The sequence below is a fragment of the Nomia melanderi genome, chromosome 3, assembly GCF_051020985.1.
Source record: "Nomia melanderi isolate GNS246 chromosome 3, iyNomMela1, whole genome shotgun sequence".
Lineage (NCBI taxonomy): Eukaryota > Metazoa > Arthropoda > Insecta > Hymenoptera > Halictidae > Nomia > Nomia melanderi.
The window spans coordinates 11431343-11457230 of NC_135001.1; the positions used below are offsets into that span (position 1 = coordinate 11431343).

The window sequence follows — 25888 nt, forward strand, 5'->3', positions numbered from 1 at the left end:
CCTTTTCTCTGTGTTTCGTAATTTTAACATTAATTCTTTGTACATATTTCGTAATTTTGAACAATGGAAAGATTAAAATTGTGGATGTTGTGTGTATATCACTTTACAGAAACACTTTTAAAATTACAGTGTAATGCACGAGCTTTCTGCAGTATACTGTATGCAAACATCGGGTATACTCATCAAAGAACTGGAATTTCGAGGGTGCATTTGAAAAGCGGGAAGGACGAACCTTTGTAAAACCCCAGTGGGTCAAATGGTAAACCTTTTTGCATGGGTTAGACCCCTATCAGATAGGGGAATCAAGTGCTCATACGGCAATTAAAATCTGACCGGTGGCTACACGCTGTTTGCCTCTAACCGCGTGTCGATTTCAAGCCTTGTGACTTGCGTAACTCAATAGGGACATGTACGTTACTTTAGAAAATACACATATTTTTCAACTTTATACAGACCTAAGCAAGATAAACCACTTATTACAACTATATATATGATAAATGATACTGATAATTACGATACTAAAAATAAATATTTAATAACGCGAATAATGTCAAAATTGCATACTGAATAATGATAATAAATAATTCAATATTTCTGATAGATCTCTTTTGAAATTATAATTTTCCTATTCAAAAATATGAAAGTGATATGAAACCTTTTAATTTTGTCAGATTTCTTACAAAAATCTGAACCTTGTTGAAAATCAAATTAATTTTCATCTAATCTTTCTTTTATAAAGATTTAATCTTCACAGAAAACGTGGATGCACAATGAACAGAGAATTCTTTTATTTTCCAATGATTCTTAAGCGCTTACAGTAAAAATTTATTGAAAAAAGAGAAAAGTTTTATGCGCATTCTAAGTTTACATTTGCCCTACGATATAATAATTGATCAGAGAAGAATAATATTTAATTTGAAGTCGAAGAAATCGAGTAATATTTATGTTCGTTAAATTCTATTTAAAGTATTCACCACGAGTTTCGCACGTTATTGCAAAGCAAGGGGTTAAAGACGACATAGTGTTGAAAAGGAGAGTTGCAAAAGAAATCGTGAAGCAAGGGGTTAACAGAAAATCATTTCACAAGATCGGTGTAACCTACTAGAAACTCGTTCAAATAGATGTTTCCCTGGCGCGACGGACACTTTAGAAATAGCCAAGATTAAACGCGCGATCCCGGCTAAAACTAGTAATCCCGTGACACGGGTCGAGATCCCGAAGGTCCGAGCCCTCGGTGCCGGTACACACGGGTTCCCCGATGTTTGCTCTGGAGGCTTCATTGCCTCTCATAATATTTGCCGAACGTCACACGCCGGCCAGGGAACGGTCAGTCAATGATCCTAAACCACCTATTCCGCGCGGCTCGGAACTCGATAAACATGCTCTTGCCGGGAAGAGAAACCGAACACGGAAGATATTTAAGAATCCGAATTATTATTAACCCCTTCAGACCCGATGCACGTTATATTGCGACATCTCATAAATAATGTGACTTTTTTAATATTTCTTTTATTTTTAAAAATTAAGATAAACAAGATCTTTTTTAAAGTAATTATAATGTGTACATAGACAATTCAGAGACAATAAAGGAGAATATGTTTTTGATTAAAAACAGTTTTGTTTATCTGTACTTTTAAAAATACAAGAGATATAAAAACCGAATTACTCATGGGATGATTTAATATTTATATTGATATTGATATTTATATTTATATTTATATTTATATTTATATTTATGTTTATATTTATATTATATTATATAATATTTGTATTTATATAAAGAACATATATGTTTCAATAGTTTCCACATTTTTCACTCTATGTATTCCGTTCGATGTAAAATGCAAATGAGTTGTAACTTCCTGTAATGGTACTCACTTTTGGAAAGTCTCGTCCCATATACGGTACAGATCCGCCACGCCGTCTTTCAATGTGGTGAAGATCATCGACGTCAAGTTCCCGTGATCGGTGATCAGTCTGTGCGTCGAGACGTTCAGCGCCAGCATCGCTGCCTTGCGATCCCTCAACGAAGCCAGCTCGGCCTAGAACATTAAATATACATTTTTAGTGGTTGCCTTCTTCGGCTAACTCAAACGAATTGCCCCGTCCTTGCGGCGGAGGGTGCGGGTGATGTATAAACTGGTCGCAGTAGTAGACTAAAGGAAATGTACTGTGTATCTTGCAACGGGAACGAAGATATTTGTCTTCCCACCAAATGATCCCGTAACACGGTCAACGTACTACGAACTATCTATTACATTCACATTATACTGTGACAAAGATATCGTTCTCTTCCAGTTTTCTAGATAATCAGAAGAAACTTTCGTTTCCCGTGCGATTTTTGGCGACAAATTTTGGGATCCGAAATTTTCGAGAATCCGACCCGAACCCCCCCAAAAAACAACCAACCTATTTTCAGCTTATCGTCCACTTCTACCTAACACTAAACAGTCAAATCACCGGTTTGAAAATTTATTTCCAAATTCTACGTTCCCCTTCATTCATTTCACTTCACGCCGATCCCGATATTGTCCGAATAATCAATTTTCCAATGTTTGCCTTTCCCCCGTTTTTAACTTCATTAAGAAAAATTGATCGCCTAACCTGTTAATCTTCGGTTTATAACTAGTTATTTGAATAATTATGTGTAGGAACAGGTGTGTATAAAGTGTAGGAACGTTCAGTATTAACTAATTTGCCACAGTGGTGATATTTAACATTTGCCTTCAAAATCGGTGTCGCCATTATGGCGGCATTATTCTTTTTTCGGAGTACAGTGTTATTTTACGACCGAGAGGTGTCGTAAGTACTTATTACTCTCCATGAAACTTATATTCAGCAAAATACATTAACTTTAAGGAATAATCTATATTTGTAATATCCATATATTTACTATAAATCACCTACAGAAGAATAATCTTTAAACATATATATTTACTCCGACTAGCCGCTACTGTTACCAGAAAAATCTGCCGATAAAGGGTTAAAACTCAATGTAATCGAGTAGCAACACAAATCATCTCTAACGGAACAATAAATCTAACGAAAGTCCATATAGATTTTGACGAGAACGGGTCCAACTAGCAGCAAAGGCGAACACCGATCGCTCCACCGTCCGCCACCCTCAACAAGCATCGAAGTCTCCGCAGCCGGGATGACCGAGGTCAAGCCCCGCGCGAAACCAACGTGTGACCCAACACGACTCGCGGGTCCAGACGTCGGGTACAGAAATAAACGCGCGTTTATCAGGGAAAGCATAACTGAACTATAAGGGTTGTAAGAGCGCGAGGCAGACGATGGAGTAACCACGTCACGTTGTCACGTCCCCGTCGTCGTGCTACAGGAGGCGACCGACGAGGGCCGCATAAATAAACCCGGGTTTACGACGACGACGCAGGGCGTAAGAGAACGAAAACGAGAGCCCCCGCCGGTTCTTCCTCTTTCTTCCACCCCCGCTGCTTCTTCTTACCCCCCGCGACCCGCGTCATTTCTCTTCGCTCATCGCGTGACGAGAGAGACGGAGACAGGGGAAGAGAGACGGAGGAAGCTCGTAAAAGCTCGTCCTTTGCGGTCATCGCGCGCGCGTCTACCTCTTCTTGTGTACCGCTGCGCTCGAAACTCTTCCTTGCAACCCCCCGCCCCCGCTGGCTGAGTAATTCCACCCGGCGAAACGAAATTTACTACGGAATTTACTACCGCTCCTCCCGTCTGCATTTATATTGTACAACCGATCTCCATTCTGGCGACGATCGGCGAGGACGTTTTCTAATCTCCCGGGTGGGTTCAATGCTTCCAGCTTCCGCTTGGGAAAAGGATTGGAGCTCGGGCGGGAATGTTGGTGGCGGTTTGCGAGTTATTGTTTCGTTTGCGATTCGAATTATTTGGATTTGGTATTGATCTCGTTGCAATTGATTGCGGATTTTTGTGTGGATTGGGAGTTTTGAGAATTGGGAGATATGCTTCGGTTGCTATGTACTGAACTGGGACTTGGATCTATGGGTATTTGGATTGAGAACGTAATTAGGAAGATACAATTATGGCGGGGACAGACTTCTGGAAGAATTAATGTGAATTAATGTAAAATTAAGGACTTTGGATATTTTGTGTCCAAGGTTTATGGAACCCGACGATTTAATGGATATTGAATTTTATGAATGTTGTTCGGTGAAAGTTTGTGTAGATTTGTCGACTAGTTGACCGAGCTTCAATTATACTCTAGATTTTTCTAGTTTCTCAACAATTACTGAATATTTCGAGGGAAGTTTTGGTTACACGATGTATTTTATTATCATATTAATATTATTTTGCAAGAATATATGGTAAAAATGAATCTTGGTACACATGATATATTCCTTCCCGTTGCATCAACACGATCAGTTAAAATATATAAGGTTAGAACAGTGAAGTCTATAAATTTATGCAGTTTTTATTGTTTACTGGTGTTCAATGTGTAAACGATTCGTTCTCGGAATAACCATAGAGACCATAGATTATACAACTGCTATCTAACCGCGGCTGACCACTTATGTACTGTACTACTTAGACGTGCCGACAGCTGAAACAAGCTTTATCAGAAAATATTACATGATACCAATTCCGATCAATATTTCGTGACCTAAGGGGTTCTTTTCACAATACACAAGGATTCACATCATCACTGCCCAACCTTCTCCAAAATCATAAACACAAGGTCAAACAGATAGAGAAAGTTGTAAACCAAAATTACTTACAACATCCTCGTCCAAATTACCACTAGCACTACCAAATCAATCAAAATTACCCATTTCAGATTTCTCTTTTACAAGCATTGCAAACGTACAAATAATATTTCAATCATTAAACAAATTACCGCAATAATCCCATTTTCCCAATAAAACTAACATTAACACTAGATTCACGGACGTTTACTATACAGTTTATTCTAATGTCCCGAAAAATTGATGCACGTTTATTTAGATTTTTAACATTAGAGATACGATAATAGATAATTAAGACACACATTCGTGCAGTCGCATCGATCGAAATCGGAGTAAACATTTGCAATCTAATATTTATCAAATCTCATATGCGTCGAATTGCCGCGTTTCGTAAACCTAGCGTTGATTAAAAATCCTCGCTTCATAAAACTCGGCAAGTTCTACCGTCGAAAACACTCTCGCTGCCCAAAACGGCCATACTCGAGGCACCGGACAGCCAGTCAATCCCCAATCGATATTCTTCACGGACGTCGATAATTCATGCAAATTCGAGCACGAGTAAACGACGGATACAGGCGTGATTCCGGGCACGGTATCAAAGAGGTCAGACGCGTGAAAAGCGTCGCGCCGACCGGTATACAGTCATGGCGTGTGTATGTGCGCGCGCGCGCGCGCAGAAAAATAGAAAGAGACAGAGGCGACTAGGAAACACCGGAGAAAGAACGACGCCGGTTCGCGCCACTGTCCGACAGCGGTCGCAACGAAAAGTGGTTGGCATTGATATTCCGGGCGCATTGCGAGGCCGGGAGCAGCCGGTCCGCGCCCCTCCCCCGCGCAACCGCCCAGCACACCGCCCCTCCTTCCCTTTGGGGACTCCGTCGTTCCAGAGCAACCCTATCTCTCTCCCAGCCCGCTGGAACCAGGCTCTGCCTCTCCGTCGCGCAACCCCTCGACGTGAGTCCCGCAGACACGCACATTCCGATCTAATTCAATTTCCAATCAACAGCCAATCAATTGATTCGAATTCGGTATACAGAGTGGTCGCACAGCGTTCGGCCGCTGCATGCCTATGAGCGCGGAGATGGCTGCCCTGGCGAACGGTTTTGCGTCGAAATATGTATTGCCGGAACACAGGGAACACAGTTGTCCGGTGTTTATGGTTAGTTCGGTTTTAGGTTAAGTTCGACGAATGATAATAGGCTGATGGACAGCGTACCGAGGCTTCTGGCGAATATCTGTAAAATTTAAGGGTTCAGGATTTGTAAGAATCCGTCGGTTTTGTTGGATGTTCATTCGTTGGTTGTTTCATTCATTTTCGTTAAATTCTATCCGAAACGTTTTAACGAATGTTGTAAGCATCAAACATTGTTTGTGATGTTTTCTTAGAATAGTTGAATAGTAAGACTGTTGAATTCTGCTAACAGTATTCATGCGATTTAATAAAAACTCGTTAACACCTAAATTTTACAGATGTCCACGGCTTTTTATTAAATTGCGCGAATACCGTTAGTGTAATTCAACTGTTTTGTTACAGTGAGTTTTTCAGTTCACCGAATTATAAATCATTGAAACGTAAACTACCCATATTTTCGATTCACAAAAGATTCGCAAAAGAATACTCAAAACACATAAATCATAGGAAACACGATCAAACATGTATTCCTATACTCAAACAACCACGCTCCAATGAAAAACAGTGAGTTGACCTCCGAAGTTAATATTTTATACATAATGGTACACAATATATTAATTCACAGCCTACTATAATACATTTCTAAAACTTGATCGATTTGTGAAATCATCGAGGCAGTAGGCAACCAAGCCTGAAACGATCCACATCGCAGAGGACAGTGACTCGGCTAATCGAGGTTCTACTGTATACAAATGACACTTAATCCATCAGGATCCATGAAAGCACCGTCGACCGGCGCGCGCGCCGGAAGAAAGTGGACAAAGGGGAAGAATTAGCTTTTTTGCGTGGCGTGATTCTGACGCACGGAGAGCGCGCGCGGCCCGCTAGTATTTTAATTGCTCGGCCGTATCGCGGGCGCGGGCTTTTTAAAGGCCAGCCGGCAGGTCAAGAAAAACAGCGTAATGCCCGAACGATCGCGCCGAATAAAGGCACGCGGCCACTCGAAATAGCTTGTACCCGCATATCGAGCCTGCTAGGCCGGCTAACGAGCTTCCGAGTCGAAAGCCTCCCGCGATTAAACCGCGCGCCGGTTGTATACGTCCACGGCGCGGTCGTCGTCGAATAATCTGTACACCCCGGCTTCCCGTTTACGATCTTAAGCTGGCCGCAAGTTCGTTACCCGCGAACGCGCGCGGAATTCGAATGGAGGACTCGATAATCCCGTCGTGGTGCCACCGATAACTGAGGCTCCTTCAGCGACGGGGTGGAGCTTTATCGATACTTTCTTCGGTTGAACGATGCTTCCTGGACACTGTGTTCCAGGGACGTGAAGTAAATACAGTGGGCCCACCAGGTTCATGTTGGCTCTGTCAAACTGAAGTGCACAAGGACAAAGAGACTCCGCCTGTAGTCCTGCTCTCACGGCAACCGAGCCGACCTTAGGTTTAAAAGTGCAGTAAACGTTAAATGTTAATAGAAGTGTAAACGTAACGATAGAAAAGAACATTCTTTATGGTTACGTCGCATTCGGACTCGCTTCGGTCCTTTGTTATTGCCGCGTGTCAATAATGATGCGTCGAAAGCACATCACCTTGGGACATGAAAATTTCACTCACAGAAATTGAAATCTAACTGAATAATTGCTTAGAAGAACCCGTGTCACACATTTTTCAGGACATTTCACTTTGAAAAGAGATTTGTCCAAAACAGTGACTTTCATGTGCAAACTTACGTTTATAATTGAGCAAATAACCCTCTTATTGTCAAACAACCATTTATTTTCCAATATCTCGGATAATAACAGTGAGCAACATATCCCGTTTACATTTTCCCATAACAGTTACAAACTGTAACACAACCCCTTCATCCGCACACTCATTCAACTAATTGAACGCGCTGAAACAATCGAGGAATCGTGTGTCCCTAAAATGTTCGTACGACGATACTCCAATCGAAAGAAACAAAGGAGAAAAAAGGGCAAATCGACCGTTGGATAGTCCAGAGTAGCGAGTTGAAAAAGTTCACCGCGTCGCACATTTTAACCAGGAAACGAGTAGTCGCTGGTTTAGACGTGCCGATCCGGTCGGGAGGCCGCGAATCGATTGCCGGTCGGCCCGACAAGGATCGTCGGCGACGAGTGTTTGGGATGCACGACGTACGGCGAAAAGCGCGACGGAATGAGCGAGTGCAGCGTGGCGCGCGAATCCGAATGGAATGTCCCCGCGTGTATTATGCATTCGTAAACAGGCTTCAATCGAGCCAGCAGACGCCATCGTCGGCGCGGCGGCGCGTGTTCGCGGCTCAGCCGACGCTGATTACGTTATTGCGTAATTCCAGACGAAACGCGCCGGTCACTTGCGTTTCGATATTCCGCTCATTAGCGATCGTTCGCACTTAACGTTGCGTGATCCGCCTGTGGACGGCGCGTCTCCGCGCCCTCGGCTCGTGAGAAAACTGCAGTCCGTTCGATTAAAGCGTGTCCAGCTTTGCTAATAGAAGAGTTCTGTATTTCAATGTTATAACCTGTTATGCTGGGTTAGGTCTGAGTTATGCCGTGGATCGTTGACACCTAAAATGTTAGGTTGCTACGGTACGAGGGAGCAAGCTGCAGTCTGTTCGATGAACGCGTGTTTAGCTTTGCTGATGGAAACGTTTTGTGTTTCAACGTTATAGCCTGTTATGCTGTGCACTATTGACACATAAAATGTTTTCTTGTTCAGTTTCGAAGAATCTTACTGCAATTTTTCTAGACAAAATGTTAGATTGCTACGACATGAGGGAGCAAACTGCAGTCCGTTCGATTGAAGCGTGTTCAGCTTTGATAATAGAAGAATTTTGAATTCCAATGTTATAACCTGTTATGTTTGGGACCGTTGACACCCGAAACGATCGGCTGCTACGACACAGAGAATGTCCCTAATTCGGCTGGGTTCTTGTTCAATCGAAGAAATAAGAATTTTGAAGGTTTTTGGAAAATAATTTTATTTTAAAGATGGATTAGATACCGGTGGATTCGAGTTGATAGTTGTTTTTCCTGTGGTTCTTGTTTCTCGGAATAAGTAAATCTGGAGAAATGGGAAGTCTGGAGAGTGGGGAGGAGAAGATTTGGGGCTTGGAGTGATTCACGTTGCGGATGGAGGAGTTAAGAGTTTAGATATCTGGCCGTTCGCTGATTTGCATATACAGAGTAGCGCAAATGCTTATGAGACAGATAGAGAGTTAACAAAGATCCTCTGGAATGCTAATGATAATGATAATACTAACAATAACAATAGAAACAAAAATAAGACTAAGAAGAAGAAGAATGGTCTATATAAAAAAATGCATACATGGGTTATAAGGCCAAAATGCAAAAAAAATCGCTTTAACTGAATAAACGGAATTGGAATCGGTTTGTATTTTCGTTATGAATGACACTGTACTGAATACTGGAACCATAAAAGAATCGCAAATAAAAAAATTCCCTGAATAAATAATAACCCCTAACATATAGAAATCCTATCCTCCACACAAAATATTCAACGATCGTATTCCTTGGTAAGATAAAAAAAACAAACAAAACAAGAGTACAGATATTCAATTTCCTGGATAAACCTTTTAATCCTTCCAGTAACCTGCAGCTCCTAAAAAAAAAACGAAGAAAAATATTTTGATCCCTGCAAATCTCATCCACGATTCATAAAACATACGCAACAACCTGTCCGCGATTCAGCAACAGAAACCTAATCCCTGATACGCTTTCCCCACTCCCTCTGAAGCTTACCACGAAGCGTCAACCCTTGTTCTCTGAACTTTCCGGCAAACCATCGACCTTCATGCACTCCTTTAAACCTTAAACTGCTCTGTGCACGGATTACTGTTACATATTTATATGATAACCTTGGTAAGTCACTATTGCTAGAGCAGAAAATATTTCGCCAATTACGAGGAAAACAGAATACTATGACAATGATCTTTTAATAAAGAATAACGGTATACATAGACTGAATTGAAAAATCATCGTATTTCGTTGATTGTGGAAACTTATGTGATAACCGATACAAAATACATATAAAAAGATTGAGATTTCTAAAGCTTCATTTCAGAGGATCATCGAGTCACATGCAGCTCAAGCTTATGAAATTTTAAGACTCAACATTCTGAACTCATGAAATTCAGATAAAAATGTTAATATCTGTGATGTTACAGCTTAATTATTTAGTTCCAGGCGTTTCGCACTCAGATGCATTTTGTAGATACAACTTTTGGCAATTTGATGTAGTTTCAGTATTATAGCTTTTTAGAATAATGCCCTTGCCTCATTTTGCTCCATTTTTTATCCTTTATTACAAAATTAATTGCGGAGGATATGAAAATTCATTAATTCATTCATTTTACTTCCCCACAGAAGAGTAGTGGGACCAGAAGATAACAGATAATCGGAACTCTGCTGTATCTCGTAGTACATTCCCTTCCAAATTCAGTAAACTAACAAGGAAACCTTTTCAACTACCACACGCCAACTTTGATGAAACATCCTCTCAAAGTTGGGGGTTGGAAGTACGTTTTCTACAATATCTCTGAAACTACGGGATATATAAAACAAATCTAAATTGTTCATTTCGAGGCGAACAATGTAGAAAATGAATTTCTTTTCTACACCCCCCAGTTTCACAGATACTTCTTGAGAACTATGTCTGGCATACGTTTCATCAAAATCGGCGTGTGCTGATTGAAAAGGTTCCCTTGTAAGTGTGCCTAACAACGATATATCGTTATTCGGCACTATAAGGGTTAAGTGAACGAAAAATTCAAATCCCGAGCTGGAGAAAGGAGAGCGGTGCATTTCGTCACGTGCCCGGGGGTTGACTAGCGAAGGAACATTTCGGCTGGCAGCGTGGCGAGCGTTTCCTGCGGAATGATTGCCGCGGTGCAGGGCGGCGGACCGGTTAGCAGACCTGGCACGCGAAAACATGTAAAACAAAAAGGTGGCCCGGGGTTCGACGCGGCGGCTCCCGGGATATCGGGATGGGTTTCGGTGGCTAGACGGGACTCGCGCGGCGCGCCGCGCCTCCTGCATAATGCAGCACAGCGACGACTTCACCCGGCAAATGTTGGACGCTAATACATCTTGATGATAGATAGGGAGCATGTGTTTGGTCTTCGCAATGAGGCCGGCGGGGATGTTCGGTATATTGCGAGCGTGGGCGAGGGGAAAATGAGGGAGACACTGACCGAGGGAAACAGACCTGGAAAAAGAATGTTAAAGAGAAAATCGGGGAAAAGGTAAGAATAGGTGACGCACGGTCGAAAGAGTAAGGCAGCAGAAAAATGGAAGAGAAACGAGGAGAGACGAAGAAGACGTGGAAATGAAGACAGAAAGGGAAAGGGCACAGAGGGAAGAGGATAAGAACAAGAGGAAACTAATGTACACGATCGGAAAGAGGGAAAACGGAATGAAAAGAAAAATGACCAATGCGGCGGAAGGTGTACACGGTCAGCAAAGCCAACAGAGAAGTAGAAACACGGAATAAACGTTATACAAGGAATAGAAACGAAACAAGTAGATATGTATAAAGGAAAGAAAACAAAATTGATACAAAACCAAGGAAGAGATCTTGAAAACAAGGGAACAAAAGAAAAGGGACATACACAGATCGAGAAAAAAGAGGAAAGGCAAGCCTAGCAGACAAGAAGAAGAAAACGAAGAAGGGAAGGGTAGTCTGGGAGGGCGGAAGAGTCTAAAGGCGAAAATGAGGAGGAGAGCCTCCGTGGCACAGGAGAATCGGAGAAAATGATTGAACGAGGAAGATCCGGCTGAGGAAGCGTAGGTGTGGAAGCGAAACGGAGGAAGAAAGTGGGAGAAACAGGAAGGAGGAGGAGACGAGGGTGTTCCAGAGGTTTCCAGGGGAAGAGAGAGAGATAGAGAGAAAGAGAGGAGTGAGAGGGATCGAGAGGGTTGGCAGGGGATGCCTCCGAGGGGGTGGGACTCAGAGGGTTGGCTAGGTTCGCCGGCGTACCGCTCGCGTGTTGCGATGCGGAGCACGTCGCCGTCAGACGAGCGTACGTGCGACACGACTACGCTTTTACGCCACTCTCTGCCTCTATCCTTGCCTCCTGACTGCTCCCTCCTCCCGCCCGCCCTCCGCCGCCGCTGTACCACCCTTTATACTCCTCCCTTTCGCCCTCGTTCACCGCGCACCGCCGCCTCTCTCCACGGTCCCCGTCTTTTCCAGGCGCAGCCACGCTCTTTTCCTTTGCTTCTATTTCGCCTACTTTCATCTCGGGCACAGTCCTCGATCTTCCAACCGCGTCGACTTTGTTATACTTCCACGGCGGACATCTTTTATCGGGCCAGAACGATTTCGCAGGATGACAGCTGTTTGTTATGTCTAGCATAATTTTGGGGTCTTCATTTAAGCGTGATGGATTTCCGGTGAGGAATGAGTCGATGAGGTACCGTTGTGAGATGATTTGATGATTAGCGGGAGGGTGCGAGGGCTTGAGACGGTTTTGGGCTGAGTGTTTTGGATACAGGTTCGATTGGTTGTGTGTAATCGTATTGGTGAATAGAAGATTGGCATCGAAAATGGGAAGAGGACAGGTGAAGACCAATTAGCTCTGCATTACTCTGTTTGGTCGTTAGGTGATCTTTATATGAGGGATGTTTGCAATTTCGTGTATGAATGGAGGATCGTGGGTGGTTCACTGTGCGATGAATAATTGGTATATTTGAAGTTTTGATGGTCATTTGAGAAATTCAGGTTTTGAGTATTTGCGACGCTTATGGATGGACTTATCTGATATTAGAAATAATTTTAATGAAGTTTCAAATGGATAAGGTCTTTGTTTATAAATTGCTATTACTGCAAAGTTAAGATTACGATAATTTGTTTACAAATATATTAACTTAACTTGTCTAATATGTAAGAAAGTTTAAACGAAAGTTTCGCGAATGTTTAAGAGTAAGATTTCAGTTAACAATCGCACACTACATTCTTCCGTAAAATTATTACCTCAATTTACGAAATAAAAGTTTAATAGCAGAAAAAGTATTCATCAATTAATATAGTACCATGGATATATAAAATCTATGTACTCATGATGTATCGTTTATTAATAAAATGCTTGCAAAAATTTATCAAATTTAACAAGATCTTATCATGAATATTAACTGACGTGTTTCGAAAATGAATAAATTAAACTCTGTCCTAAGATTTACATTAAATAATGTCATCATTATATGAAATACTTTCACTGTATAAGATTATATAGAATTGGATTCTCTAAATTATATTTTATCTTCTGATAAGAAATGGATAGGTACACGCCATCTGTTGGTCACAAAACCTGATAAACAATGAACTTTACGTTCCATTACCAAAGTGATGAGGTATGTTATCGATAGAAGAAAATATGTTTACCGACTACCAAACATTACCGACCCTACTTACTTTTGTAGAAACCTATCTCAAATTCGTGGATCTTATTCAAGATTAAATTTTATGGATTTTATTAAAATCCAACGGTTAACAACAAATTTATTAGACTTATCATTTTCCTCTATCACATCTATTATAACTTAGGATATATTTATCCTCAAATTCAACTGATTCAAACGCGGACGGTAAAACAGATTTTATACCGATGGTAACTGATCTTCTGATTTACTTATTAAATCTGAGATAAAGGTACATTTGAAATAATAATACTTTAAAATGTTATTTTAAATAATATATCGTATTAAAAATACCTCTTTATTGTTTTACTTAAAAAATTGATTTTGATCTTGTATCTAAAATGATAAAATGCCGAAATACTCTTTAAAATAATTAAATTGATACTGTGGTGTCATGTTTGGTGTTTTCGTTCAATTTTTATTCGTTTTATGAAAAACAAAAATGATTATTTTACTAATATATCTTTGTCTTTGTTTATAATAGTAAAATGCTTATTTTCTTCTATCACTACATCAGATAATCCAAAACAGAAATGTATTACTGTTAAATTTTATTAAATAAAAAAACAGATTTGCTTAAGATTATAAAATTTTCTTAAAATGAAATCTTTTAGTTTTATTATATTATGAATTATTCCTTTTTTAAATTCCGAAATAAAAAAATACTAAAATCATTCATCGTATAACTGATATTGCAAACCGATATTCAACACTGTGTGATAATGCACGATAATATTCCAACTGAATCGATATTTTCTGCATAATTGATTAGCCATAATGAAAGCAAAGAACCGAAATATTATTTGAAATAACCTACTTTTCAATTTGATTTCACTTGTTGCTCGCGAGAAATTTATCATTTCTCTTTTTTCCACCTAACTAGGATACGAAATTATTGGGGTTTTGTGCCACTTTCATGAATTATCAAGTAAAAATCTTTGGAGCAACATCATGCTTGGTAACACTTCAAAAAGGACTTAATACGTATAAAACTTTATTCTGTTCCAGTTTCTACGCAAATAAAAGCTAGCTTGAGTGCAGCATTTTCATAGAAATCACGCACAATCGAAACTGGTAAAAATTGGGCAAACACAAGAAAATAACGATAACTGCCACAATTATGATAACAAAAAATATCAATACTAGTAAATATTCATCAATAATAAACAATTAAATAATACAACGATTCGCTCAGGTACAGTCCTTCAAATGTGTTCGCGCACGTTCAAGTATACCTGTTCATTATTTTATATTACATTACATTGCACCATGCAACACATAACAAGAAGGGATACGCGAATCGGAGATACTTTTATCTGAAAATTTTCATTCACTTTATATGCTTAATTGAATTTCGCGGTTATGGTCCGCACATTACGAAACCCCCCGTAGAAGGTATCGATTTACAAGTTTGCTATATGCAGCCATAGAAATATGATATTCTTACCGTAATTCGGTTAATCTGCTCGTCCACTACGTGGGGCTGCTCCAAAACGATCTCGTACGAGAAGAGTCTGTTGTGAGCCGCTTTGAATTCCGTGTGTAAAGCCGTTAACTCGCGGTGAAGCGTACGAGCCAGTTGAGCTTCTTCGACTTTGGACGTTAAAGATTCCCATTTTTCCATTGTACCTAAAACACGAAAACGTTTCAAATTACACGCAACGTAGTACAGGATACAACATTCTAGAATAGATATCATTGTTTCCTTAAAAAGCTAAATGACCCACGATTTCACGGAGAAAATACTCAAAATGAAATGAATATAATATTCAAATTATTTAACTGAATCGGATTAGTTAGCATTATTTATAAATACAGGAATGTTCTCATATAATCATCGCTTCATTCAGCGAATTATAGTAATTCGATTTGGTTGGGGGTCATCGGTGACCCCCGTGGCGTTCAACGCGTCAGCCCTCACGATGGCAACCAAAATGTCTACATTCACACAGATTTTGGTATCACAATATTTTTGTGCAAATTATCTATGTTCAAAACACAGATCGACGCAGAAATGTTCAAAAAATGGCGATGCGAAGCAATTCGATCTGATGTTCAGGAGAATAGCAAAATTACGTGAAGATTCCAAAATGGATACCCAGGTTGCTAACATGAGGACTAACTTTTCTTTCGTATAATAAAATTTCGACGTTTTTACTTAACTAAGCGTTTAAATTGATTTAGAATGGAGAATGAAATGAAGGCACTGAAATATTCTTTGTATTGATTATAATAACATTATCACTTGAAAAGGGGGACCCATGGAGACTTTCGCTTCAACAGGATATGATAATTTATTTCCGCAATAAATAGGGATAACGAAGTATAAATAGGGATAATGCTAAGAAAACTGCGAGATTTTAGCATCGGAATTCTGATTACGGCGATGGTATGGAGAAAAATTGATTTGAAAGCCTTGTAAGTTAGGATTACACGTGAACACGGTAATAATTGTCGTATCATGTCATACTTTTAGGACATATCTTTCTCGCAGGGCAAGCAACGTTCCTCGGTATTATACGTAATGATTCCCTTTTCACCGCGTATCCTGCTTTATGACACTGTTATTTACGTCATTCCTGATGTCAGGCATTCAGACACGATTCGCACAACTATCATTATGTCAGCGAGAATATGTAGTCGGACATTTAAGGTCAAGCTGCTTATGCTCGTGTGCATATGCACATGGCTTCAATGACCTGCTTCTTCCTTGATACTTTCCTTCGGTACTTTCTTCTTTGAAACTATGTTGTCCTTAAAAAAGTACGAGACCACGACGTCGTCGGTCGATATGAAATTTAAATGAGACTAAATTCCAATTGGGCTAATTCGGGGAACCGGTTTCTCTCGTAAAAACCGAATGAGGTTAGGAATGTAAATCAAATGATACAGTATTTAATCAACTACTTCAAGTCAGATATAAGATTTCAATTCGTACAGTCATTCAAATAAAGACACGCATAGTCGAATTTAGGAATTGAAAGTTAAACTTTAAACATTGAACTTCAAACGAACAAACTCGAGTATTCAACTTTGAATGATTGAATGGAAGTTTTCGAGTTTAAGTATTGAAGTTCAAGAGTTTAAATTGTAGTGTCCAAATTCAAGTATTCGAATTTCAATGTTTCACTTCGAAGATTGACATTCCAGTGCAGAAATTCAAATTGAAATAATAAAATTCAAGTTTGCGAATTCAGATGGTAAAATTTCAAGACACGAATTCTTATTTCTATAATGATTTAACATAATATATCATTTATATGGTACTTCAAACTAATTTAGGAAAGTCAGCGCAGTTGAATAATAATTAAAATCCGGAATAACGTCAGAAATTCCACAAGTACTTTCCCCAACAAGAACATTGAAAATTATAAAATAATACAAAATGATAGGAAAATGTTCTGGTACTCATGCTTTCCTCCACAGATTAGTTATTATCATTTTTACACTCTCCACAACGCCCGGAATGTTTCCGCATCAAATAGCATCGTTCCAAACGATTTTAAATTATATGATCACCGCCACTGATAATTATAATATTGAAATACTTCATTCGTATTTCTGTTACTTTTATACGAGCTTATTGCACCCGTACAATATGTTCATCACAAATCAAAAAAATCATTCCAATTATTTTGGGAACGATGATTACTGCGTTGACGTAACAGCAATAAATAAAATACATAGAAATATTTACTTTTCAAGGATATACAAAATTGTACACTTACTTTAAACTACATAGTTTATGTTATAATTTATTTTTTAAAATCATTCATTCTTAGGGCTAGATTAGAGACTTTAATATTTCAACCGACTTTTATCGTGTAACAATAATATTGTAAAATCACAGGTACTAATTTCACAAAACGGATGAATACAAATTTCACCATTCGATCTTAGCATCACGCCCAGTCCTCTTTAAGATTCAGAATATGATGCTGATAACGAGAATGAAAGTAGAATGGTATGTGTGTATCTTTCACTTTCAATTTCAAACAAAACGATTTTTGTATAAATGTCGCTATACGAATTTTATGGATCTCCTAATTGAAAGGACGGTAACCTAAACGCAGCAATAAAAAGCAATCCCTCCGCGAACAAGAAGTCCAGGATAATAATATCGCTCAAAGGAACAGGCTCTAATCAGGAAAATAATGTAAATCATAATTATATATTCTCCACAGGATGTCTCTAATAATAGGCACGAGGAATAGACGCGATATTAATTCTCCTCGAAAGAAAGGAGAGAGAAAAAAAGAACACAAGAAATCTTGTCCGGCAACCAGCCATTAAAAGTTTATAAAAAGATGTTTCGAAGTTTCGAAACGGTTTAGCGTGAACACAGCGATCGTTAACTTTGATTGAGATCCCACTTCCCTGCCGGTGCACGCGTGTGCGTGAGATTCACGGAACGTTTTTTTGCGAGGGAGATAAGTTATTCGGTGAAAGCCGATCGAATTCTCCTGTCTGTGCTACATGGTAACCGTGACCAAAGCATCCGAGTAATTGCCGTCCCGTAAATAGCAGCAAGAATCGGAGGAAAGTGAATAGACACGGGGAAAGGACTGTTGGCACTCGAGATCACGATCGATTAAGAGTTCTCCGGGTGCAATTAGCGATGACTGATCATTTAATAATTGCTAGAATGAACACGGCGCAACGAAAACGAATCTGTCGATCAGCAGAAAGCTCAAGTAACTGGAACGAATTGATTCAATCGAATATGGTAATAATTGCTCGGCAGCATTGGCAAAACGACTTAAATCGATAAAACTGCCCGAAAATCCTTTCTAGCGAACACGTGACGAAATTATTTAGAGCATTGCACTGTCTTCCAGACTGTGAAAACTTTCGTACGAAGAGGCCTCGTCACAGTTCCAAATCAAATGTAGAATGAAGTTTCACTTTGTTAACACTAGAACTACCAAGCACTTAAACCGACCTTTTCAAATTTCTTCCTAAAACTTATAACTGTGTATTTATTAAGATTTCAATTGATTTATATTTCAGTGTGGGTATTACTAAATCAGCTCCTTTAACGATTTCTCAGAGAAGCATCTGTACCTTCTCAGTAATTGTATAAAGACATCAGGAATGGGTCACTTTGACCCATCTGGTAGTTCTAGTGTTAAATTAGACTTCGTACATTTTATTCGGAAGTTTTCTATTGCTTTTTAATTTACTTATTTCGAATGTTTATTTGTACATTATAGTACACACGCCATACTGAAAAATAAAGCGACACGACTTTTCAGCCAACCTAATACCTAAAGCATATCAAAGTAAATTAAACAAAATACAAATAACATAATCTGCACTCTTGAATCGCACAAATGCACGGTCGTTTTTGTTTCTTTCATCGTTCCTGTTATTCGAGGTTAAGTTATGTCGTGCACCCGGTATGCAAGACCGCGTGAAATTCTTCTCCTTCGTTCTGTTCTCCGTAAAATACCGATATAAGTTGGATTCCTTTGTTTCTCCTTAATAGTGGTACGCGTCCTCTTTTTCTGCGGCCGCGGAATTCAAGATTTCACTTGATAACTGCAGTCCGTCGCGCGCGGCTTTTTATTAACTGCCCGTGACCAAAGTGAAAGTTGACTTTTCCGGGGAAACTTTGAAAAAGTCGCGCCGCGGTCGCTCCCGTAGTGCAGCGATGCATTTTTACGCCTATTTTTACGCGTCTATTCTACACTGACCGACAATGAGTTTATTATCGAGCCTGTAAACCTCAGTAAAGCTTGTTTTCTGGTTTTAAAGCTAAGTCTTCAACACGTAGATTGCCAGGGTGGTCATCGATCACTGGAGCGCCCAAATTGCTTGAAGACAATTGCAATGAGAAAATTGATGTGGAATAAAAATACTATTATGTCAAATAATTAATAATTATTAGTAATTCTATTTGCCTTTATTATAAAAGAATAAGTGTTACTATACAAAACAATCGAAATCCTCATCCTCGTGTCAGTGAACGTGTCGAGCAATCTTGAATGACGTAAACGTTCAAAAATTTTAAATGTTTTTTAACTCTTGGGATGACAACCGAAATGTCCGCGTTTATCCAAATTTTAATATCACGGTATTTTTGCGTAATTTCCTTATTTTCAAGGCCGATATTGAAGTCGATGTAAGAATGTTCAAAAAATAGGGATCCAAAACAATTTCGTAATGTTTTCACGAGAATTTTAAACAAATTCGCTTGTATCATTTGAAGAAGAATGTCCACGATTCATCTGGATTGTAAAACGAAAAAGACCTTCAAGTTATTCTTGCTATAATCATCATGAACAACTACGAATGAATTAAACATTAGACATGAACTAGCCTTTGGATCTTTGCCGACGAATGTTTTGTCCTTTCGTAATGAATAACACTGTCACCTGCGTGTATGTATCACTCAACAGTGATTCTGTGTTTAAATACTACCAGACTTCTCAAACAGACTTTATTTACGAAAACACGTGTGCATCCAATTCAGTAACCGCCCCTAATTAGAAATTACAATTAGAGAAGCACTACTATGTAACATCTTTGTCAACAAACAGTGTCATCGAGAAATAACTAGGAAAATATCTGTGTTTCGGAGGTAATTTTCAAAGTTAAGATGTCTATTCCTTTCCACGTATGTCAAAATAAATTGTAGAGCATTGGTTAGACAAATTAATAGGTAGCTTCATGTATTTAAGAAGAGGACGTAGTAATCTATGTGCTTCCCAAAAAATGTTGTGAATATTTCATAACTGTGCACACTTTAAACTTGTAAAATTAAGAAAATACATCTAGCTCAGAGTTAATTGTTAAATATTATTAATTAGAGTACGTTTTTAAAGCAAACATATCGTGTTTGTAGAAAATATGCATACATTTTCCAGTTTTCGAAACATTCGATATTATTTGTGGTGATCTCATTCTATTTTCGAGACAAGAATTGAAAACACCAGAATGACGGGGAAACGTTTAAATTCAAAACGAGTTTATGATTCATTAAATAAAATGATTTCACATTAATTTGTACGTCTAATACACGAGCAAATAAATAGAAACTATAACATAAACTTTGTATATACGATATATATGACGTTCGATACAATTCGGCGGACACGTCTGTTCATGACTCATCGTTTCTACTTTTAGTGAAACAGATGCGTGCTAATTAATCTCTCGAAGTCGATTACCGAAGAAACGAAATTTCTCACAAATAAGTTTATACGCAAAACTGCACGAAGAATGTAAAATAAGACTTTTCCCTTGTCTATGACCATTTATGAAGCATTTTATATAAAATTTTAATTCGTTACAACACGCAGAATTGTTGCGGATATGTGAAACATTTTGTTAGAAATAAATATGCATCTCAAACACGTATTCCACGATATATTTCATTTTATATCGCAGTCACTAAGTGTTTAACCCGAAATTCAAAATGATACTAAGTTTTTCAACGGTGAATTATTTATTTCCTCGGACAAACATGTAATTCTTATTTCCTTTGCTTTAGCTCCTCGTTTGGATATATTATAGGTGCGTTTTCCCTGCGTTTAACGAGTATAGATTTCATTGTTTGATTTTATGGCGCACTTAATTGGAGATCGTTCAAACAAAATTCCACGGTTAACAGGTTAAATTAATGCACAATTTCGCGTAAGAATCGTACAATTATACGCCGTTAAATTGCCGAACAACATTTATTGTATCGCGTACACGAAACTATTGCCCGCTAAAGCAACTGTAGACATAAACACCTGTATAGATCCAATAACTACAAAACGAGAAAGTTCAAACCAGTCGTTCGAAAAGAAGTGGTAGTTCCAGTGTTTTTGTAACATGAAAATTCATTCTCCAACGACTAGAGAAAAAAGAAGTTTAACGTGGAACCGGGATGGTTCGCTGGTCGAAGCGTTTCTAAAACAGAAAAACTCACTTTTCGGTGTCTGGACAAAAAAATTTATTATGTTGGTTACGGTTGTAAATAAATTTCCTGCGGCTAAAATGTAACTGTTGTTCCAAGAATTGCCTGATTAGACATTTCGCGTGAACTACAGTTTTTTAGCAACAACAAGAAAATTGTCTCTTAGTCTAAATCTTGTTTTCTACAAACTACACAGCATCGATTATCGCGTAAAAAAAGAATACGACGCCATTAATGGAGGTGACCTTGAAATATAAAAAACTGCTGATTTATGATTGTTTTCTACCTCGGCCAGGAACAGAGTTATAGCGAAATCCAATTACAAGACGCTGTATATCAGATTAAAGTCAACTGTAGTATATTTTAGTATCGAATAAACATCATTTCAAAAAAACCTGACTTATATACGACTTAACCCATTGGAATCACTGCCCGCTGATGCGACTAGGTCATCATCAAGCGCAGTATCCTCTACCGGAGGTTCACGTTCAAGAATAATCGGGTGAACGTCGATCACATCGGAATCACGCGGTCCGGCGATGAATTATAATGACGAATGTAATTATTAAGCTGTATTTTCAAAGGACAGGAACACGTTTATCATCCGGGCGGGAAGAACCGGCAGGAAAGGTAGGTGGGACGGGAGAAAAAACAATATCGACTCGGAGGAGCAATGAATTTCACACTGACCTACAGGAAATGATGGAGAATGTGTGGAATAATTGCGACCGCCGTGGCAAGATGTATCGCGTATTACATGTAATATACGTGCCGCGTTATCACGCTCGACTGGTCGCGCGCAGTAGAGCAGAAATTGGTAGCCAGGCACCGGCTCTTCCTGCACGGACCATTTTTCTCCGCCTCTTTCAAACGTGGAACGCTGCTGCCGCACACTTGGCAGATGCAGCCAATAAATCGGAGACTATATTGTCCGAATGCTAGTACAGAACCCGTTCCTTCTGCGATCACACCGTGTCGAAAGCGTTTCTAACGTAATTAAACGAAATTGTAACACGGTCGGCTACTTAGCGAGTCGCGTACCGTCAGCTGCTGGCGGTCTAGCACTCCCATCTGAGTGTTTAGATTCGAAGGCGCACGCTTTGCCCACGCGAATTTTTGGTTCTGGTATATGATTCGATGAGACGGCCACGCACACTAATCAGATCGCCCGACAAAGAGCACGAACAACCGTTCCCAGAGTCACAGTTTGATTTCTCGAAGCGACTGTTTGTGCTTCTATGACATCACGAGTACCGGGTTCCCAGCAAGTGATGATAGGTACTCACAGTTCACCTTTTTCCTCCATAGACTCGACCTACAAGCTAAAAGTGTACAGGGGCGAGGGGAGACGTCCACTCGCCGCGCTCGATCTGGTAGTCATGGCAACAGTGACACCTCAGTTTCGGCACGACCTTGTTATCGGCCTAGTCATGGGAACTGTGACACCTCAGTGCGTCCTTGTCATTGGCCGAGTCGTATCACGAAGAACGCAAGCGAAACGAAACGGGATGAAGCGAGATCTACGAACATTGGTGGCGGATTTCGTTTCTGCGCGACGACTTTTTGTTTACTTAATTCTGGAGACATGGAACCTCGGTTTCTGTTTCTTGGAAGTAATAAGGTGAAGCGTGTAGCCGAGTCTCGTTAAATTTTTTGCTTGGAGGTCGAGTATATTGAGAACAGAGGCGAACTGTACGTACTTACCTTTGATTAGGTCGACAAAGTCGAAATTGATTTTCTGCTTTTTTTTCTTTTATAATTTAGGATTTTGGGAACTTTTCGTCCTTATTTGAATTATTTAAATATTTGTAAAATTCAAGTTTCGCGACTGGAAAACCGGATGTTCTTTATCCGATAAAATCAGATTTCTTCTTTTAAACACTGCCACTTTATCACTTCACTTTGGTAGGAACGACAGCCATATGTATTTCATTTAAGAGTTATTTAAATAACCTACAATAGAACATATATATTTTTAATACTGATATATATTATATATTTAATATTGATTTTTAATGAAACGTTATTTCCTAAGTTGTATATAAAATATAAAATGTGAAACGTAAAAAAAATTGTTGAATTCTTGGTATTTTTCGAGTGTTCAAATGAATGTAACTCCTTAACCTTGCTCCGAATTGAAGTCGGATCGTAATTCGGGCTATTCCAAATCGCTACGTGCATTCTATAAATTTGCAAGTCAATTTTACGTACGGATCGTTAATTGTGAACGTTCCTTAAGACATTCGCGGTACGCGTCGGATATTTGTGGTGACCCAAATTTCATATTTTGTATAGAACAAAATAAAATTAGCATTGCGTGAACTTTTATTGGAAATCTTAACGGAAGATGATACTTGGAAGACCGACGACTCTTGTTTGTTATGTGCAGTGGAATTTTGTTTAAAAAGGATACGTCGATTGTCTGAAATATCATTATGAATTAAAATACATTTTTTTTGAAGTATCAAATTTATTTAAGACACTTTTATTTTTATTGAGATTTAATTGATTGACACTGAAGTTTTTATTTAATTTAAGTATTTTACAAATTTCTATTATATTTACTCGTAATATCAGAATTATACAAGTATAAAAAAGTTCATGTTTTCCAGATATTTTAAAATTTTAAAAATCTTTTCAATGAGCCTCCTCAAATGAAAATCAAAATAATCATGCTCCAAATTTTTGTTATTTAAACAATTAAATTATTTGGTTTCAATTTTTCATTCAAAATATAAAAATACATGTAATATGACAACGTTTGCTCTCAAGAAATTAAAAAATTATTTTTTTCTATACATCTTAAATGCTTGCTTTCAAACAATTTGTTTTAATGATTTAAATAAAAACAGACATTTGGAAAAATGGAGTGTATGTTGAAACTCTTATACCGTACCGTAAATTTATCGTATAAAACAACTAACAAGAAAGTACATGTTAGAAACGGAATGCAAAATGAAGAGAAACGAAGATGCTTTTTCACTTTTATAATCTTTGCAGGGATTACGTTCTAATAAGTTCAGTACAGAAATCTCAACATTCTTTCCTAACGGCTTAAGAACCGTCTAAGTTCTCCTACTTTTGCAACATTCACGGGGTCATGTTCTAATGATCTCAGCATAGAAATTTTAAGTAACGCTTAAACGTATTTATCAGTTTCACTAACATTACGTTCACAGACATTTATTGCAAATTTATTTATTGCGCATATTAAAGTTTATTCTATTGCTACTAGAAAAATTAACGTTCATTCATTTCGATCTTAGTAATTAGTGGTTTAAAAACAGATAACTGAGATACATATTCGTGTAATTACATCAATTTTGATCAATGCAAATATCTACCAAATAATGTTTATAAAATTCAATATGCATCAGAAATGGACGCGTTCGTAAAGCTAGTGTGAAAGAGAAATTATTATCGTTTGTAATCATTTCATATTCACGAACATCAATACACGCATCTGTCTCACAATAGGTCGCATCGCGATACTACGTGTAGCCCATTAATAGAAACGGTAATTTAATTTATTACCAGCGTTTCATCGAGGAAATCACGATCGTCCGCGCTTATATATTATTACTACTTTCTCCGAACGTGTCTAACATTTATCATGTCAAGAAAATAAATAAGAAGTGCGGAGAGTTATCACGTTTCCTGCTGCGAATACGTGAGCTTTTAATGATTAATTGACGAACGTTGTAACAGATTCCGAAAAACCTCTACAACGAGGCAGCTTTTAATTCCGTGTTGATAACAGATATTAAAAAAATTCGATTCATTAATTAGTTTCGCGAACACGTTCCAGCTGCCCTCATTGCAGTTGTTAAATTCTTGCGCGTCTTACACTAATTTCAGTGATACGAGATGAGATACAGAATTATGGAGGCTTGCACACTCGTGACAGAAGCAAGTTTTTGTAGTACTTTTTTAGTATTATTTGTGTGGAAGGACGTAAACAATATGTATAAATAGAAATAACAACAGAGATATAAAGTATCTTTGAAATTTTCAATTAATAAACTACAAGTGTAATGTCTTTTATACACACTCAAGTGAAATGAAATTTAATTTTTTCAAGAACCATCTAAGGTAAAATAAAGATTGATGGATTCAGATGCAGATATTTCTGACAAAACCTTTTCGTTTATATGAAACAAGTAAATTACAATCGTGACCTTAAATAAACTAGTAAAGTTTAATACAGGCCCCTTCATAAATCCTTCGAGCTCGTGTACGTCACGAAACTATGCATTAAGCGGTTAACGATACTTTCAAATTAGAGAATATCAGAAGATCATTATTACATTAAACGCTCCTGCGTTTCCATAACATTTCAAAGCACATAAACTAAAGATCGTAGCATGGTTAAAAGAAAAACACTTTTTTTCGAAAAGGGTTAATTCTCATTTACGAGTGATGTTACAAACGACCGGTTTTAAAATTTCATTTAAAATGCTACATCTTCTTTCGTCCATTCAACTTTATATCAATTGTTCTATTGTGCTATTAATAAGTTTTTCAATTTTTGCTTCTATTCCCAATAATTCAATTATTTGTTTTATAACGCAACATGTTCGCCGAGTAACGGTTCGTCAGTTCACCGGTGTTCATCGTTTCCACAACAATGTTCCTACAAATTTGATCCGTTCCGCGGTTAATAATGTAATTAAACCAGCGAGTTTTATGGCACGTTCGCGTATTCCCACACACAG

The 25888-nt window shown here is 38.4% G+C and overlaps 1 protein-coding gene across 5 annotated transcripts in view; it reads right to left on the minus strand.

Moving 5' to 3' along the window:
- Nucleotides 1–25888, minus strand: part of LOC116427342 (klarsicht protein) — a 256385-nt gene that overhangs the window by 26548 nt on the left and 203949 nt on the right. For all 5 annotated transcript variants that reach the window (XM_076366198.1, XM_076366200.1, XM_076366196.1 and 2 more), the window contains 2 exons: nt 14715–14896; nt 1879–2042 (listed from right to left, as the gene is read on the minus strand). In XM_076366198.1, coding sequence (XP_076222313.1) covers nt 1879–2042; nt 14715–14896 — 346 coding nt within the window. The remainder of the gene's footprint in view (nt 1–1878; nt 2043–14714; nt 14897–25888) is intronic.